This window comes from Oncorhynchus mykiss, chromosome 13, assembly GCF_057628025.1.
Source record: "Oncorhynchus mykiss isolate SJ-2025 chromosome 13, ASM5762802v1, whole genome shotgun sequence".
Taxonomy (NCBI): domain Eukaryota; kingdom Metazoa; phylum Chordata; class Actinopteri; order Salmoniformes; family Salmonidae; genus Oncorhynchus; species Oncorhynchus mykiss.
The window spans coordinates 58566484-58585002 of record NC_143034.1 but is presented as its reverse complement, the minus strand read 5'-3'; the positions used below and the strand labels follow the sequence as shown (position 1 = coordinate 58585002).

Below are 18519 nucleotides of genomic sequence, written 5' to 3'. Positions count from 1 at the left end.
CAGCCTCTTAAATGTGGAACTTGTTCTATGCTGGGCTAAAGAGTGGTTCATACCTACCTACCCAGACATAAACCTCAGTCACTGGACTTTGGACAGAAATGTGCTGAGACTTGTTACATGTACAGTGCACTTTGGGTTCTTTGTCATCTGCAGCACACAACATATTAGTGGCAGTGCAGTCAGACTATGTGTAGATGAGAGTCGAAAGGTGTTTCCCCCATGTATGACTTTCATTGATTTGTTAATATATATTTTTTAAAGTGTCGAAAGATGCTTGTTTTTAACCCTGTCAGCAAAGGGGGTGACAAGTAGTCCTAGGTTTTTATTTTAAACCTAGGACTGATTTACACTGTTAATCTTTTTTTGAATTCCTTTTTCTTAAGAATTACCGTTTGAGTAGAGGGAGGTGGTGTAAGAGAGCGGGGTGGGCTGGGTGGCAGGGAGAGGGGGTGACTGGAACCAATAGCGTGCAACATCCTGCTAATATAAAGAACAAAAAAAACGACTCTCGAAAAACAAGAGCAGGGGAGCCAAGCTGAGGTAACTTGCCGGGTCTGTAGGAAGAATCCTGACAGCAGAAATCGGGGAAACGAATGAGAAAGCAATCGATCACAGCCTATTGGTCACCAAATTGTCTTTCTATTTAAACGTTGACAAAAGTACACAGATGGTAAGTGCTTCTTGCCCATTTCTCGCGTTTATTGTGCAGAGATGGCTAGCTAGCGATAGCATACCCTCTTCCCCCTCCCTCTCCTTTTGTGATGAGGTGATGTCCACTCGATGCTAACTCGCTAGCTACCAAGGTTGCTAGCCATCCATTCCGTTTTTTGGTGGAATGACTCATGTTTACCCTGCTGTTCTGTTTTTAAATAGGGCAAAAACGTGCAATGTAACGCTATTTTATTGCACTGTGCCAACTTGCCATCTCTGATAATTTTTTGTTGCCCGCTAATTAATCAATCCGGCATTATGTACCCAGCATTTCACTCAAAATGAGCTTATCTCGAACGATACATATTTATAGTTACGTTAGCTTGCGAGCTAGCGCAATATCGGGCACTATTCTCACTGGTTGAGGCTTTATTTTATGTTTTGCCTCAAGTGAAGCTTTAAACAGTCATATTGTCTGTCATGTTATAGGATAAAGTGCACTTGTTTAACTTTAGTTTGATCATTCTGATGTATAATCAGAAGGAAATGTGCACTGTCGTTCGCCTTTGTTGGTTTTCTCAACAGATTGTGGCTGTGCGTAGTATACATGTTTTTATTTTGACCATTTATGAAGTTTACGCCTGCCAATCATATACATCACCCAGTTTGGCTTCAGAAGCGCTTTCTGGCTGGCTGATGACAATCTTAATGTCTACGTACTGTTATTACCTAATCATGCCAGCCATTATTTGGTGCACAGAACCTGGCGTCTCTCCTTGTTACATAAAGGGCTGTGGAAGGGATTCTGGTGTGGTAGGCGCAAGGCGGTTGTTAAGAACTGGAAGGCAATGAGCCGACCGCATCATTGCAAGCCAACGCTGTGTCATGGTGAACAGTATTAGCCTAGAAATGCATCAATTATATCATATATTGATTTATTGTAACACCCCTGTGAATTATCTGGCTCCCTGTGAGCTCATGACAGTAGCAGCACGGCCCAGCACTAGCAGAGTGGGTAAAGTACCTGTTTCAAATGGTCTTCTCTTCCATTCCCGCATAATGTTCTCCAAGTTGAGACCTTGGAGAACACATTCCCAGCGCTATCTGCGGTCTTGCCAGGCCAGCTCTCTATCAAATCAAAACGCCGATCTCCATAATTACTGCCTTGGCATATGATAATTTTCGTTTACCGCCACTTTGTGGGTACAAACTGGGGATTTGTAGATGTGCTGTCTGTAATTTTGGCCCATTGTTTGCCGAGGATTGACACATGGTTGAAGACAAATTTACGTCATTGCTGGCGGATTTGTGGGGCAAGCTTCAGTGGCGAGACGTTTGTTCTGAGTGATTGTCTTCTGCGCTGAGAGAAGCTGGTTTCACTGTCTACGTTGAACGTGCCAATACTGTCTACTTCTACACTTAGGATGCATTGAGAATTGCACTTGCAGTTTGCTTGAAACATTTCCATTGTACAGCCATTGCCCAATGATTCGTCAAAAAAAACATACTGCCTCTGTCTGTCAGAGTGGAAGGGAGGCTTTGGTCACAATGTAAAATATGTTCATTACATGCAGGTCCAATTGAAGTAACCATATAGTGCACATGTTTCCTTTATACAACTATGGGAAATGTTTCCACTTGTTTTTGAGTGAACAGCTTCAACTGCACTTAATTGAGCTTTCCTTCATAGCTGGCCAAGTCCTCATGGTGTCAGATTTTCTTTTTACAGACGTCACAGAGATGGTCTGTTGGGATGGTGTAGATGACAGCACCTTACTACAGTCATTGGACAGGGAGTGCAAAAAGAGAACGGTCAGGTGTTGTATGTTTTAGGTGCAGATCAGTGGAGGGTGTGAGTGGGAGATGCATCCAGCTGTTGTGTGCTAGATGGTAGAGGACTATGAATGAGTAAAGGTAGATAGCCAAAGCTTCCCAGTTGGTAATGGCCATTTTAGCTAGCCTAAGGGCGCTTTTAAATTATTCATTGTTTTTGAGTCAGGGTATCATTGAACAATAACCTGACATAAGATAAACTAAGACATGGCATAATGACAAATGCCATTCCCTTGTTGATTGCGTTTTTTAAATTAATGTTTTTTTAAACATGAATTTGATTCAGTAATTATGTAGCGCACTTGTGTAGAAGTCCCAAATATAGTTAACTAGCGATGAACCATAGTCAGGGAGATAAACATGTCAGAAATAATCCAATAATCATTGTTTTTAATGCCCTGGAGGGATGTAAGACTTCATTCACACAGCATTATGGGATTTATCCCAGCCGTTTCCGCTCCTGTCTTTATTATTGTGACATGGAAGCCTCTTGAAAACAAACTTCCTAAATGGCACTAACAGTTCATTGTGTTGTTTACACCTGCTCTATTGTATCGTTGCTTGTTTGAAGAACACCGTTTTTTTTAGATGCACACTGAGCAAGACGTTTAAACGTTTCCATCGGTTAGATAACCTTCCTATTGGCTCGTCTTACAACCTAGTACCAAGCAATTGCAGTCACATTGGGAGGACCCAAGGACAAACTGCACACTGCCCAGTAAAGAATTCAACATTCTCCACAGCAACCTCGCCTCACGTGAGAATGACAGCAGCAAAGTGCCTACATGTGCAGTGTATACTGTGGGCAACCTGGTTTACTGAGGAATGCCTACTGCATCACACACCACCCACCTTTCATATCTTGGGATGCGTAGGCTTAAAAGTTCATGCTTTTGTCTCCTGCCTCTGCTGTTACACAGCCTGACACAACAGGCAAAGGGGGCAGAAGGTATCTTGCGCTTTAGTTGTACAATCTCCCATGTTTGGTGAAATTCCAATGGAATGGTAGACTTCAGATTTGCATGTGTTTTGGTCAACGCGATGGGACCTGTCTTCCTGAATTCCTGTCCCTCCGCAGGCTTTGGTTGCTCAACTTTCTCTTCTCCGTGCGATATGTCGTATCAGTTCTGAGGTTTGACGCTGAGGGCTGTTTTTTGAGTGATTTCATTAAATGCATGATCAGCGGCTTCTCGCTTGGTCCCTACATACTAAAGTCAATAGAGCGCAATATTGTTAAAAGCTGGCCTTGAGCCAAAGGTTGTGGGTTCAAATCTCTAATGAAACATTTCTCGTTCACCTTTTTGAGATGGGATGTCCGTAAAATGTTCGGTTATGCCAGTGGGAATCTTGACCCCTGTTTGTCAGTGTCAGCTGTTACCTCCCTAGACAGGTTTCACATCTGTGATTATGGCATTGAGGCTCTCTGTCACTAGTCATATAAGGACAACCTCTCTCACCGCAGCCTCACAGGAAATGGCCTCCCCTGACATGTGCACGTGAAGAAAGACTTTAACTGACAGAGGTTGGAAAGAAACTTGCTAATTTAGTGTTTTACAGCCTCGATACTACCTCACTTATTTGTTATCTAAGGCTTGTTCATTGGACATGGTGGCCTTGTTTCAGATCCACCTGTGACCAGAAAAGTCCACTGACTTTCCCTTCTCACCCCAGTACCATCTATCTCTAGCTAGTTAGCTGTGAAATCGCCTTAACATACTGCACTATCAATTTAGGAGTTTACAATCTCACCATGTTCAACCTGCAGATCGATGTGCCTCAGAGTGGGGACTGACATTCACAACGACAGATATACTGTGCAAAAGTTGTCCATGCTAGGTCAATGGGCTACATGTCAGATTCTGGGACAAGGAGCACTCTCCTTCAAGGAGTGACTGGGAGTCTTTTTGGCTCCAGTATAAATTAATTGGCACAAATGGCTCATTTGAGAGAAGACATCCTCCTAAATGTTTAAATCTGACATGTATGATGTTTTCGAAATCTAAAAGTCGTATTCCTATTAACTTCCAGTGTAGTGAGAGACTTGATCACTGCTACGTCATACCAGATGTATTTCTGCCTGCTTGAACGCCATCAACTCGGATGCCTATGAAAACATGAAATGACCCAGGGAATCGATAGAACATCACTCGGATCACAAATATCAAATTGTATTTGTCACATGCGCCGAATACAACAAGTGACCTTACGGTGAAATGCTTACTTACGAGCCCCTAACCAACAGTGCGGTTTAAATATAAAAAATTAAATACAGATAAGAAATAAAACTAACAAGTAATTAAAGAGCAGCAGTAAAATAACAATAGCGAGACTATATACAGGAGGGGGACTGGTTAGTTGAGGTAATATGTACATGTAGGTAGAGCTAGTAAAGTGACTATACATAGAAGATAACAGAGTAGCAGCGGTGTAAAGGGGGGGACAATGCAAGTAGTCTGGGTAGCCATTTGATTAGGTGTTCAGGAGTCTAATGGCTTAGGGGTAGAAGCTGTTTAGAATCCTCTTTGACCTAGACCTGGCGCTCCAGTACTGCTTAATGTGCAGTAGCAGAGAGAACAGTCTATGACTAGGGTAGCTGGACTCTTTGACCATTTTTAGGGCCTTCCTCTGACACCGCCTGGTATAGAGGTCCTTAATGGCAGGAAGCTTTGCCCCGGTGATGTACTGGGCCATACACACTACCCACTGTAGTGCCTTGCAGTCATAGACCGAGCAGTTGCCAAACCAGGCAGTGATGCAACCATGCTCTCGATGGTGCAGCTGTAGAACCTTTTGAGGACCCGTGCCAAATCTTTTCAGTCTTCTGAGGGCGGATAGGTTTTGTCATGAAGAGGGCACCGACTGTCTTGATGTGCTTGGACTAGAGGTCGAACGATTAATCGTAATGGACAATTTAATTAGGGTCGATTTCAAGTTTTCATAACAATCGGAAATCTGTATTTTGGGATTTTATTTATTTAACTAGGCGAGTCAGTTAAGAACACATTCTTATTTTCAATGATGGCCTAGGGACGGTGGGTTAACTGCCTTGTTCAGGGGCAGAACAACAGATTCTTACCTTGTCAGCTCCGGGATTCAATCTTGCAACTTTACAGTTAACTAGTCCAACGCGCTAACCACCTGCCTCTCATTGCACTCCACGAGGAGCCTGCCTGTTACGCAAATGCTGTAAGAAGCCAAGGTAAGTTGCCAGCCAGCATTGAACTTATCTTATAAAAAACAATCAATCAATCATAATCACTAGTTAACTACACATGGTTGAAATTACTAGTTTATCTAGCGTGTCCTGCGTTGCATACAGTGGGGCAAAAAAGTATTTAGTCAGCCACCAATTGTGCAAGTTCTCCCACTTAAAAAGATGAAGCCTGTAATTTTCATCATAGGTACACTTCAACTATGACAGACAAAATGAGCTGTTTATGACTTCAAGCCTATCAACTCCCAAGATTAGGCTGGTGTAACCGATGTGAAATGGCTAGCTATTTAGTGCGCGCTAATAGCTTTTCAAACGTCACTCACTCTGAGACTTGGAGTAGTTGTTCCCCTTGCTCTGCATGGGTAACGCTGCTTCGAGGGTGGCTGTTGTCGATGTGTTCCTGGTTCGAGCCCAGGTAGGGGCGAGGAGAGGGACGGAAGCTATACTGTTACACTGGAAATACTAAAGTGCCTATAAGAACATCCAATAGTCAAAGGTTAATGAAATACAAATGGTATAGAGAGAAATAGTCCTATAATAACTATAACCTAAAACCTCTTACCTTGGAATATTGAAGTCTCATGTTAAAAGGAACCACCAACTTTCATATGTTCTGAGCAAGGAACTTAAACGAGCAAGGAACTTAAACGTTTGTTTTTGCATTATTTAAACCATGTTTAAACATGAACATGTTTCATTATTTATTTGATGCTAAATTGATTTTATTGCTGTATTAAGTTCAAATAGTTGTTCATTCAGTATTGTTGTAATTGTCATTATTACACAAATAAATAAAGATTGGCCGATTTAATCGATATCGGCTTTTTTTGGTCCTCCAATAATCGGTTTCGGCATTGAAAAATCATAATCGGTCGACCTCTAGCTTGGACCATGTTAGTTTGTTGATGTGGACACCAAGGAACTTGAAGTTCTCTACCTGCTAAACTGCAGCCCCGTCGATGAGAACGGGGGGTGTGCTCGGTTCTTCTTTTCCTGTAGTCCACAATCCTCTCCTTTGTCTTGATCACATTGAGGGAGAGGTTGTTGTCCTGGCACCACACGGCCAGGTCTCTGATCTCCTCCCTGTAGGCTCTCGTCGTTGTCAGTGATCAGGCCTACCACTGTTGTCATTGGCAAATTTCATGGTGGTGTTGAAGTCGTGCCTGGCCACGCAGTCATGCGGGAACAGGGAATACAGGAGGGGACTGAGCACGCACCCCTGAGGGCTCCCTGTGTTGAGTATCAGCTTGGCGGATGTGTTGTTACCTACCCTTACTACCTGAGGGTGGTCCGTCAGGAAGTCCAGGATCCAGAAGCGAAGGGAGGTGTTTAGTCCCGGGGTCCTTAGCTTATTGATGAGCTTTGAGGGCACTATGGTATTGAACGCTGAGCTGTTGTCAATGAATAGCATTCTCACGTAGGTGTGTGTTCCTTTTGTCCAGGTGGGAAAGGGTAGTGTGGAGTGCAATAGAGATTGCGCCATCTGTTGGGCTGGTATGCAAATTGGAGTGTGTCTCGGGTTTCTGGGATAATGGTGTTGTGAGCCATGACCAGCCTTTCAAAGCACTTCATGGCTACAGATGTGAGTGCTACGGGTCGGTAGTAATTTCGGCAAGTTACCTTGGGGTTCTTGGGCACAGGAATTTTGGTGGTCTGTTTAAAACATGTTGGTATTACAGACACGTACAAGGAGAGGTTGAAAATGTCAGTGAAGACACTTGCCAGTTCAGCGCATGCTCGCAGTACACATCCTGGTAAACTCTGGCCATGCGGCCTTGTGAATGTTGACCTGTCTAAAGGTCTTACTCACATCAGCTGCGGAGAGCATGATCACACAGTCTTCTGGAACAACTGGTGCTCTCATGCATGTTTCAGTGCCATTTGCCTCACAGCGAGCATAAAGTAGATTAGCGTGTATCACTGCGCAGCTCTTGACTGCATCCCTTTGTAGTCTGTAATGGTTTGACAGCCCTGCCACATCTGATGAGCGTCAGAGCCGGTGTACTACGATTCAGTGTTAGTCCTGTATTGACTCTTTGCCTGTTTGACGGTTCGTCGGAGGGCATAGCAGGATTTCATATAAGCTTCCTGGGTTAGAGTCCCACTCCTTGAAAATGGCGGCTTTAGCTCAGTGCGGCTGTTGCCTGTAATCTATGGCTTCAGGTTGGTGTATGTACTGTGGGGGCGATGTCATTGATGCACTTATTGATGAAACCAATGACTGATGTAGTGTACTACTCAATGCCATTGCAGGAATACCGGAACATATTCCAGTCCGTGCTAGAAAAACAGTCCTGTAGCTTAGCATCTACTTCATCTGACCACTTTAAAAAATATATATATTGATCTAGTCACTGGTGCTTCCTGCTTTCTGAATTTGTTTCCCTCTGGTTGCACATTTAACATGCTGATAGAAATTTGGTATGACAGATTTAAGTTTCCCTGCATTAACCAGTTGCATCTCTAGGGGCGCTATTTCATTTTTGGATAAAAAACGTTCCCGTTTTAAGCGTGATATTTTGTCACGAAAAGATGCTCGACTATGCATATTCTTGACAGTTTTGGAAAGAAAACACTCTGAAGTTTCAGAATCTGCAAAGATTTTGTCTGTAAGTGAGTGGAAATGAGCAGAAACAGGAAATGAGCAGAATTTCTGAAGCTGTGTTTTCTAATGTCTCCTTATATGGCTGTGAATGCGACAGGAATAAGCTTAGACCTTCTGCCGTTTCCCCAAGATGTCGGCAGCATTGTGACGTATTTGTAGGCATATCATTGGAAGATTGACCATAAGAGACTACATTTTCCAAGTGTCCGCCTGGTGTCCTGCGTCGAAACTGGTGCGCAAAGCCAGGTGCAAGTATTTTTCCATTTGATTGAGAGGAGAAACCATGCTTCCACAAACGATATCATCGAAGAGATATGTGAAAAACACCTTGAGGATTGATTCTAAACAACGTTTGCCATGTTTTCAGTCGATATTATGGAGTTAATTTGGAAAAAAGTTCGCGTTTTGAGGACTGAATTTTCGGGTTTTTTTGGTAGCCAAATGTGATGTACAAAACGGAGCTATTTCTAATACACAAAGAATCTTTTTGGAAAAACTGAGCATTTGCTATCTAACTGAGAGTCTCCTCATTGAAAACATCCGAAGTTATTCAAAGGTAAATTATTTTATTTGAAGGCTTTTATGTTTTTGTTGAAATGTTGCGTGCTGGATGCTAATGCTAAATGCTACGCTAGCTAGCTACTTTTACACAAATGATTGTTTTCCCATGGTTGAGAAGCATATTTTGAAAATCTGAGATGACAGTGTTGTTTACAAAAGGCTAAGCTTGAGAGATGGCATATTTATTTAATTTCATTTGCGATTTTCATGAATAGTTAACGTTGCGTTATGGTAATGAGCTTGAGTCTGTATTCACGATCCCGGATCTGGGATGGGGAGGTCAGAAAGGTTAAAGTCCCCGGCTACTAGGAGCCTTGCCTCTGGGTGAGCGTTTTTCTTGTTCGCTTATGACAGAATACAGTTCATTCAATGCTGTCTTAGTGCCAGCCTCTGACTGTGGTGGTATGTAAACAGCTATGAAAAATACAGATAGTGTGGTCTACAGCTTATGATAAGATACTCTACCTCAGATACGCAATAGCTCGAGACTTCCTTAAATATTGTGCACCAGCTGTTATTTACAAAAATAAATAGTCCGCCGCCCCTTGTCTTACCAGACGCCGCTGTTCTATCCTGCCGGTACAGCGTATAACCAGCCAGCTGTATGTTGATGGTGTCGTCGTTCAGCCACTACTCCGTGAAGTATAAGATGTTACAGTTTTTAATGTCCCATTGGTAGTTCATCGTAACTCATCGATTTTATTCTCAAAAGATTGCATGTTTGCTAGCAGTATGTAGTGAAGTGGGGGTTTATTCAATCTCCTACAATTTCTCAGAAGGCAGTCCGCTCTTTGGCCGCAAATCACAGGGATCTGGGCCTATTCCCGAGAAAGCAGTATATTGTTCGTGTCGGGCTTGTCAGACTCGTTTAAGGAAAAAAGGATTCTGCCTGTCCATGCTGAGTAACCAGTTATTTTTGGTCATAAGAGACTAGTGGGGACATTATGAGATATATATATATATACCAAACAATTGGTTGGGGGGGGGGGGATGTATAACGTCTGCCATTTTTTTTCATGGAGACTATGGAGATTCTGAATATAACATTCAGAATGGGTGGCCCTTTAACAGGCTGGTGTAGTTGTAGTGCATTTTTCCTGTTTATTTTCCATCCCTCTGTCTCATCAAGGGGTGCAAGTCAGCGGTCTAAAAATAAGATGCGCTGAGAGACTAACTGAAATGAATGGCCACTGACTAATTTCAACATCTAGGGCAAGTTTCACGACTGTGTACGTTACCGTAAGAACACTGGGTGATCTCTCGCTCCGTGTGTGTGTCACAGCCTGGGGTTAAAGTTAAGTAAATATCCGTGCAAGCAGGCACTTGATGCTCTGAACCCTTCCCTCAATACTTTTATTAGGGAAGAGCTAGCCTCAGTGTGGTTTCCCTGGGCCTGAACAGACAACCCCGGTGAAGGCCTCTTTCTTCGAGGCAGGGTGCAGTCACCCCCAGACCCCCTGCCATTGTTGTGGTGGACTGAGCTCCAGGGGAACAGTCAATGGGATTTGTCATTGTAATGAGAATAGGAGCTCCTCATCAGAGAGGGAGAGTCTCAACCTGATCTGACTGTGGGTGCAGCACAGCAGGGCCCAACTCTTCAAATGGCTGCATGGAAGAATCTCACATACAGGAAGTTTAGCCTACCTGAAACTCAAACAGAGATGAAGTGTCTCTTCCGCTTAGTGTGAATAAATGACCGGTAAGAGACTGAATATTAATGTTGCTAAAGGTGGGAGCCTGATCTAGCAAAATCGGTGAAGTGCTCTTTTCTCTCTTCAGTAAGTGGTTCAAACTAATCTAAATGGGTACACCAAATTGTAATTTAATTGCCATGTGTTAATCTAATGGGCAGCCTGCATCTAGCCTACTGTTTTTGACCACCTTTAGTTGTGTGCACAGTTGGCACACCACAATGTTCATATTGTCCTTCTCACCATTTAAGGAGAGGTTTGGTCTGCACTGATCATTCCCTGTGGTAGTTCTTATCTGCTGTAATCAGCCTGTACTCTAAGCCCAGTGGGGTGGCAGTTAGCTGTGGCAGGCTCCCCACAGGGACTCTTAAAGTCTGTGTCATCACTACTTCCTGCCACAACGTCATTCTTTGGTCGGCGTCTCCATGTACAAATAAGGCAAAAGAAGACAGATGGCACCAGCCATGTAGAAGCCTTCCAGGACTGACTGTGTGCTTGCCTGCCATGGTATCTATTCTTGTTTTCATGATCTTTTAGTGGCTATGGCAATTCTAGGCTGCAGTTTATCTTGTGCAGCCTGAATTGGTGATGAACCTTTCTGTAATGTACTGTACGTTGCATGCTGTGCTAAAACAGAAACCACTGCCTTTTGAAGCAATGTTTTATTTATCTTATGAAATATGAAGCTCCTGTTGAGTGTTACTCATGGTTGCAACAGGAAGTGAGTTTACCATGCAGCCAACCAAGCAGTGCACCCTGTACCCTACCCAAATATGAGAATGAAGGAGACTTTGTGAGGAGGAAGATGGTCAGGATGGCGATTGCATCTACAGGAAGTTGCAGTCCCTCCATCAGACATTCCGTTCTCACAAACTAAGGCAACACCCCAGCTTCCTCAGTCATTCAGTTTTAAAGATATCTGACATGATTTTCACATCAGGGTTCAGTAGTGAGTGGGCGACAGTTACGGCAATGTAAAAATTACTAATTTGACATTTTCAATTTAATAGAATACCAAGTGGATTCCCAAAGTCTCTGTGGTTACTGTATCATCTGTGCACATGCTAGATGATGTGTAAGGGCTTTTGGGGAGCTCTTCTTTCATCCTAGTGGCTGCCAGTTGTGAAGTGCAACGTGATTGAATCAGTGTCTGATGGGTTTCACTCTGAACCGCTTGTTACGGCTCAACATTATTTCAGTTTAATTGAGTTTTTCGGGCCGTTCCAACGCGTTCTAATTGAGCAGACCCAATGAGGAGCTGGATTTGTTGTAAACAACCCATCCCTGTGGATCAGTGCTCTGTGTCCATTCCCCTTCAATGTGTGTGAATGTAGCCTAAACATACTCCTTTCTGAGGGCTGTCGCACAGTTGTCTGTCAAATGAGCCCCCCCTGACTACTACCACCAATCTCCTTCCATAACAGTCAGGGTTTAGATGTCAGCAGTGGACTTTCCCAGAGAGCAGTCTGGCCTGCACACAAGTGGACACAGCCTTTACAGTGCGTCTGCCTAAATGCGTGTGTCTGTGTGTCTGTCTGCTAATTGATATGCTAGTCCAGCTTCAGGGACGTGGACGTCAATGTGGAGAAATTGCTGAAGCCTGTCGGTCACATAATTTTGAAGTATAGTTCTTCACCAGGTGTGTTTGGAGCAAGGTGTGACAGCTGAGACCAATTGCTTGACCCGTGTCTGCCCTGTGGACGTTCAGACTTTTGTGACCTAGTTTCAAACTGGCTCTAAGCCACTCCACAATGATCTGCTAGGTCAACATCTGTTAGCAATATGGCAGACAATATGATACCTATCCTGCCCTCATGGGTTTTGACAGGGAGTCAGTGCCAACAGTAGGGTCTAGGAGTTCATGTTTGTATGTTGAAAGTATAATGCAGTTGTCATGGAGAGGAATGAGTGTTCAGGGCCTCTCTGTAGAGTCAAGCTGAAGCAGGAAGTCCATGGATGTTTGTCAGTGTGGGGCTTTGGAGCCACGAGTAGAGAAATGAGACGGGCCTCCATTACATAAGGCCTTTAGTTCTATAGACCTGAATGGTGCTCTCTGTTAAGGCCAAGCTCTCACACTGAACTGTTGTAAGGTTTGTGAACAAATGGGTTTTTTATTGACTCAAAGTTGTACATCAGAATTCCAGTTTAGTGATGTAGTGTAACAGTGGCATTGGTTGCTTTCTTAAACCGCTGTGCGGTGTGCAAGTCGAGAGCATCCAGAGGATGTCCGTAATGTCACGCTTGGGGTTAGTATTTGAAATGGTTGTACTTCCCTATGATTGTGTGTTCAGTGTACCTACTCGCATGTCCAGACAGAAGGTAGCTGACCTGCCCTCTGGGGAGTACAGTACACTGACAGATGGAGCTGCTGGGAGGGAGAGAGCAGGAGTGGGGAAACGACTGAGATGAGAGGGATATTATGGACATTGTCAATATAACAGGGGAAATCCTGAATGCTTACACTTCTGTTGTAATAACACTAAATAGGAAAGTACTGAGGTTTACTCATTTTTATTCCAGGACAACAGAAATGCCCCTGAAGATAAACCTGTCCAGCGCTCCAAAGTAAATATACCTCCTTTGTCCCGGTTTCTACCCAGTAGGACATTATCTTTTAATTATCTATCACTATCCTTCTCCATTACCTGTCTGTCTGGCCCAGTGTATCTCACCCTACTGACCTTTACTCAGATGTCATTTAAACGTCATCCATAATGGAACTACAGTTTATATACCAGTATATGTTTTCACACACTCAACAGCAACTCATTTCGATAGATTGGTTATAGACAACTGAGCAAGTTGAGATGATGCTTCATTTATCCATTGAAACACATGTTTGAAGCCATAGTAACGGTGTGGGTTTTCTTCATGTGCGTAGTCCTTCAGCTTCAAGACACCGAGGGAGGTGTGCTCGTCATGTGAGAAGACCGTCTACCCCATGGAGAGATTGGTGGCTAACAACCTGATATTCCACTCGGCCTGTTTCTGCTGCAAACACTGCAACACCAAACTCAGGTGAGACTCTCACTCAATTATTCCATATGAAACTGTGTTGTTCTTTTGTTTATATTCTGCCCCTCCCTGCAGCCTGGGCACATTTGCTGCCCTTTCGGGTGATTTCTACTGCAAGCCGCACTTCCAGCAACTCTTCAAGAGCAAAGGCAACTATGATGAGGGCTTTGGCCGCAAGCAACACAAGGAGCTTTGGACCTCCAAGGAGGGAGAGAACATAACTAAGACTGCGTAGCCACGCCTGTCTGTGTCCCAACCGTTCTCCACGGGAAAGGCTATACGGACACTCCTGACCTGCAAACCCACTTTTATTTTCACAATTGGTAACGGTCAGGCTTAGTTTTAGATTTTGGGTAGTTTTGCAGGTCAGCAGTATCCTACTGGCATTTCCCATCTCATCCCCAAAGCTGCCTCGTCTCCACCTCCAACATGTCATAAAGAGCACCAACGTGTCATAAAGAGCACCAACGTGTCATAAAGAGCACCAACGTGTCATAAAGAGCACCAACGTGTCATAAAGAGCACCAACGTGTCATAAAGAGCACCAACGTGTCATGAGGGGTGCAGTCAACGCTTAGGTGCTCTTGCTCCTCATGGAAGACACACCCACGATGACTGGCCAGTCGCCCCTGTTGCTCGACATTTTATTTAGTGGGGCGTTTATTCCTTTAATTTGGTTTTAGTATCATTTTCATTTTACATTTGCTCTTTTGAAATTGTTGATTGTGACCAAACTGCTTCTTCACAAACCAGTGGTATGTTTCTGCTGTCTTTTTCAGGACTACATATCATTGTTTTCTTGTTTATTTTTTGGATAAATTTGCACCCTTTTGACGCAACAGGCGCAAGGGACCGTATGCTCAGGTGAACATATGGTTAGAGAAGCTGGAGTTCACTCTCAGCTGTAGAGCATACTCAGGTCAACCATACTGAGCTAGGTTCATTAGCAAGTTTGTATTTTATGACCTCTTTTTAGTTCCATATGGTCAATTAAATCTAACACCAATTTTAAAGACCAGTCCTCTGCGTTGCGGTAGCACCGGCGGAAGCCAATTTGTGAGTTTGTCAGGGTTCACTTATCTGAGAAACAAACACGGTACTGTAAAACTGTCACACGTTCTCTCTCTGGGCACATTTAGTTGAATTCTGTCTTATTGTTCAAATGTTTTTTTTGCTCCTATGACCTGAATGGCTGCTAGGTTTCAGTTCTGCATGTTTGTCCTGTATGAGTCTTAGCTGTCATACCTTTAGTCTGTACTGCCCTCCTGTGTTCTGGATGACTTTTTAAAACGAATCTGCTTCATTGACTCTTAATCTCACTTTACTGGTTTTAAAATGCTCTCTTTGCTCTGTTATTTGCTGTGTTTGACGGTCATGCGATAAGTTGCTCTCACTAGTAGAGGCTTTTTCGTCTTTATTCTGAATATGAGAAGTATCTCATAGGTGTTGTACATAGCTTGTGCTTAGTGAACATATCACACTATACTGTGCACATATGACCATGCATGTTAACCAGACAAGTCAATGTTTGATTGACAGGGAACATAGCCTAACAGGAAACCACAACTGTCACGCTAATATCCCCTGCTGCTTCCTGTCCATGCAGAGCTGTCTGTTCATGTACTAAATTGGGCTAAGTTGGTGTGTAAAACTAAGCGGGACTTTCAGATCTTTCAAGACAACTGTGAACTCTGGTGGGGGAAGAATGTCAAATCCCGATGTCTGTGATCTGCCAATTGGGAAAGTCAGCTCTAGAAAGAGGCCCGAGTTCCTGATGCAGAATTATGAGTTGGATGACTGTTTTGAAAAGAAAATCCATCAGCTCTTTCTTTGAGTTCCCTGTTGTCTTGAATGCTCGAAAGTCTGAGAATTCCGTGTTCTGAATGTGGCAGAAATTCACATATGACTGGGATGTCCTGACGAGGCCACAAGTGAAATCACATAATGTAAAAAAATATATATATATTATCGTGCTTCTCCAGTAACATCACATCTGCAAACATTAATATCTTTTTTTTAATATAAATGCCTCATGGCTTTCTTGTCTCGACTGCATCACGTGATTCTGAGCAGAGGTGGTGGATTTGTGAAGATGGTTCACTTCAGGCCGTTTACCATTGGAGGGGAAAATTGTCAGTTTCAGTCTGCTGAACAGGGTGGATCTCTCATCGACACAATGTGATAGATAGCAGCTGGGTCTGGTCTACTTTATTGACTAATGTCAATAAAGAGTGAGGGGAGTGGGATGTCTCGCTGCTGCTTCATCTTTGATTTTTGAGCACCAGGACTAAGTACTATATGAGGGGTGGGCGCTAACAGGGAATGTTTGACCTGGGGCATGTTCAGGGGAATTCCTACGCAGTGAGTAAAACCCAGGCCTACAGAGCCCTGAACCTCAGAGTAGCGCCTCCTGGTGGGAGAAGAGGTAGGAAATGCTTGAGTCAGTTCAGCCAGTCCCAGTAAAGGCTTGAGATATTACATATCACAAAATTGTCAATAAACACATTTGCCCCCAGTCATTTCTTCTGTATAGCTGTTACTCATTGTTTTAAGATGTGGGACTGGCCTCGGGATAAAACGGTGTGCTACAGGTATTTTTAGGTTGAGAAGTTCTAAAGCGACACCTGCTTTGGCCAACAAACTCAATAGACAATTTTTTTTTTTCTTGCTTTAGAATGAGACTAAAACCATTGAATTACATCATTTGGAATGTATTCAATGCCACAACACTTGAATGACTCAATGTATATTGTGACGGAAAGTTTACTGTGAATTATAGACTGGGTAGTTTGAGCCCTGAATGCTGATTGGCTGAAAGCCGTGGTTTATCAGACCGCATACCACGGTTATGACAAATCACTTATTTTTACTGTTCTAATTACATTGGTAACCAGTTTGTTTATAATAGCAATATGGCGCCTTGGGGGTTTGTGCTATGTTGGGCATATACTACACCTCTGGCTTCTTTGCTTAATTAGAGCATGCTGTGCAGAATAGGAAATAAAATGTTACTTTTTGTTAAGTAAAGCCTTAGAAATAAATGGCAAAAACCAAGGCCTAACATTATTGCTTTTTCAAAACAATTTTTATTTATATATTTTTGAGTGCACATACCTTTCTCCCTGTTCCAGCCTATTCCCCTGTGAATGAAAATAATCATTCTGCTTGTTTTCCACTTAGTCCCTGTGGTGGATATGAGTGACTTCACTCAGCCAGAAGTTTACGTACCCGCTCATCTTCCACTCTCTCCTGAATGGTTTTCATTTTTTCAGTACATTTCCTCAAGTTTGTAAAGGTATCTATTTGTTTTTAACATTTTGTAACGGTCCTCGAGACCACCCAGAATGCTTTGTAACCAAGAACATCATATCAAATAAAACTGTGTCCATTATATTCTGTAATATGTGAGGAGTGTGCCAAGGAACAATGGCGTTATCCTGTAAATAAACTTTCTTTGTATATAGAGAAAAAAAGAGGTACACTTTTCCATACTGGTACCAGGAGGCTCAGGTCTATGAGAGCTGTGTGACTGTCTGTGTCCTGCGAGTCATGTAGTTGTGTGCAAAATTGGATGTAGACTTAACATGTATTTTTCAATGCAGGTGTCACTGTTGTCAAAATGTAAATGTATGCATTTAAAAACGTTCTGTATAACTTACTTAACCTGTGGATGGTGACCTTGCAAGCAATAGGACGTTTTAGCTCTTACACGTCTTTCACCTCTACTCTCCTCTTCTTTTGGATTATTACTCCAGTTAAATTGTGTTGTAGAAGAACATGATTATAAGTAATGTGATTTGTTTCCCCCCCACCCACACATACACACAATCAAATGTATTTGGTTTTATAATTTTCTTTCAGTAGTTTATTATAATTTTTTACATGCTTTTAGAAAAATAAATGAAGATGCTGATGTTGCTAAGTGTGGTTGTCTTTATTACTTGAGTAAAGGCAGTGCATATTTCATATTTGTTCAGTTGTTGGGTAAATAGTAGGCCTTTTTTTTTGTTGAATAGGAGCTAGTGTGTTTATAGACTCTTTCAGATGCTCGACAACAGGAGTTGTTTTAGTTCAAGGTGCATGAAGAAAACACAACAGAGCATCAATATTGTATCCTGGTACAGATGTGCTATCTTAATTCGAACCAGTTCCCTCACAGCAGGAAAATAATCCTGCAGCAACAGGACATTTTTATTATTAAGTGGATGATAATAAGTGGACATTTTTTGTAGGGGTTAATACAGATATAGAATCTTAATTTGATCACCCTGTTGGAGGAGAAATTTAAAACCTATAGTGTATTTGAGATTTTAAAAGGATTCTGAAGTTTGTAATTTCCACTTTGAAATTTCAGCCTTGATTTGACATTACATTTTTCATAAGGGAAAATCAAGGCTGAAATTTCATAGTGGAAATGACAAACTTCAGAATCCTTTTAAAATCTTAAATACACTACACATTTTAAATGTATTCTCCAACAGTGTGATCAAATTAAGATTCTACATCTGTATCAACCCCTACAAAAATTTCCATAAATTAAAATCCACATCATTCACATTTCCTGTTGATGCAGGATTCTGTTCATGCTGTAGCAAACAGGCTCAAATTACGATTCTACATCTGTAAATGTTTTATTAGTGCAAATCAAGTCTGACATTTTAAAGTGGAAATTACAAACTTCAGAAGCCTTTTTATACCTTGAATACATACAAGTTTGCATTTCCTGCCGTGCAGCAAAATTCTCTGAGAGAACAGACTGATCAAATTAAAATAGAACATCTAGTTTCTTTCACTTTTTATAGGTCATGTTTTTGCTATTGAACCATGGATTAAACACTATAAAGTATGTATTTTGTGGCATCATTCAAGTCTTGCTGACCCTATACTTCTATGGGATAATCTACACTCACACAAACTATATTACATCCCTGGGTGCAGATTTGTTAGAC

The 18519-nt window shown here is 42.4% G+C and overlaps 1 protein-coding gene across 2 annotated transcripts; it reads left to right on the top strand.

Moving 5' to 3' along the window:
- Positions 1–142: 142 nt before the first annotated feature.
- LOC110486687 (LIM domain-containing protein 2) lies at positions 143–17487 on the top strand. 2 transcript variants are annotated; one of them, XM_021558458.3, is made up of 4 exons: positions 143–670; positions 13076–13120; positions 13437–13573; positions 13646–17487. In XM_021558458.3, the coding sequence occupies exons 1-4, from the start codon at positions 668–670 to the stop codon at positions 13803–13805; spliced, it is 345 nt and encodes a 114-aa protein (XP_021414133.1). In that variant the 5' UTR covers positions 143–667; the 3' UTR covers positions 13806–17487. The 2 variants fall into 2 exon arrangements, with proteins under 2 accessions (XP_021414133.1, XP_090053101.1); XM_090196975.1 differs by lacking the exon at positions 13076–13120 and having other exon boundaries at positions 493–670.
- The last annotated feature ends 1032 nt before the right edge of the window (positions 17488–18519 follow it).

Coding starts and splice junctions, on each gene's coding strand:
- LOC110486687 (XM_021558458.3), top strand. Junction 13,121..13,436: donor AACCTGTCCAGCGCTCCAAA/GTAAATATACCT, acceptor TCATGTGCGTAG/TCCTTCAGCTTCAAGACACC. Junction 13,574..13,645: donor CACTGCAACACCAAACTCAG/GTGAGACTCTCA, acceptor CCCTCCCTGCAG/CCTGGGCACATTTGCTGCCC.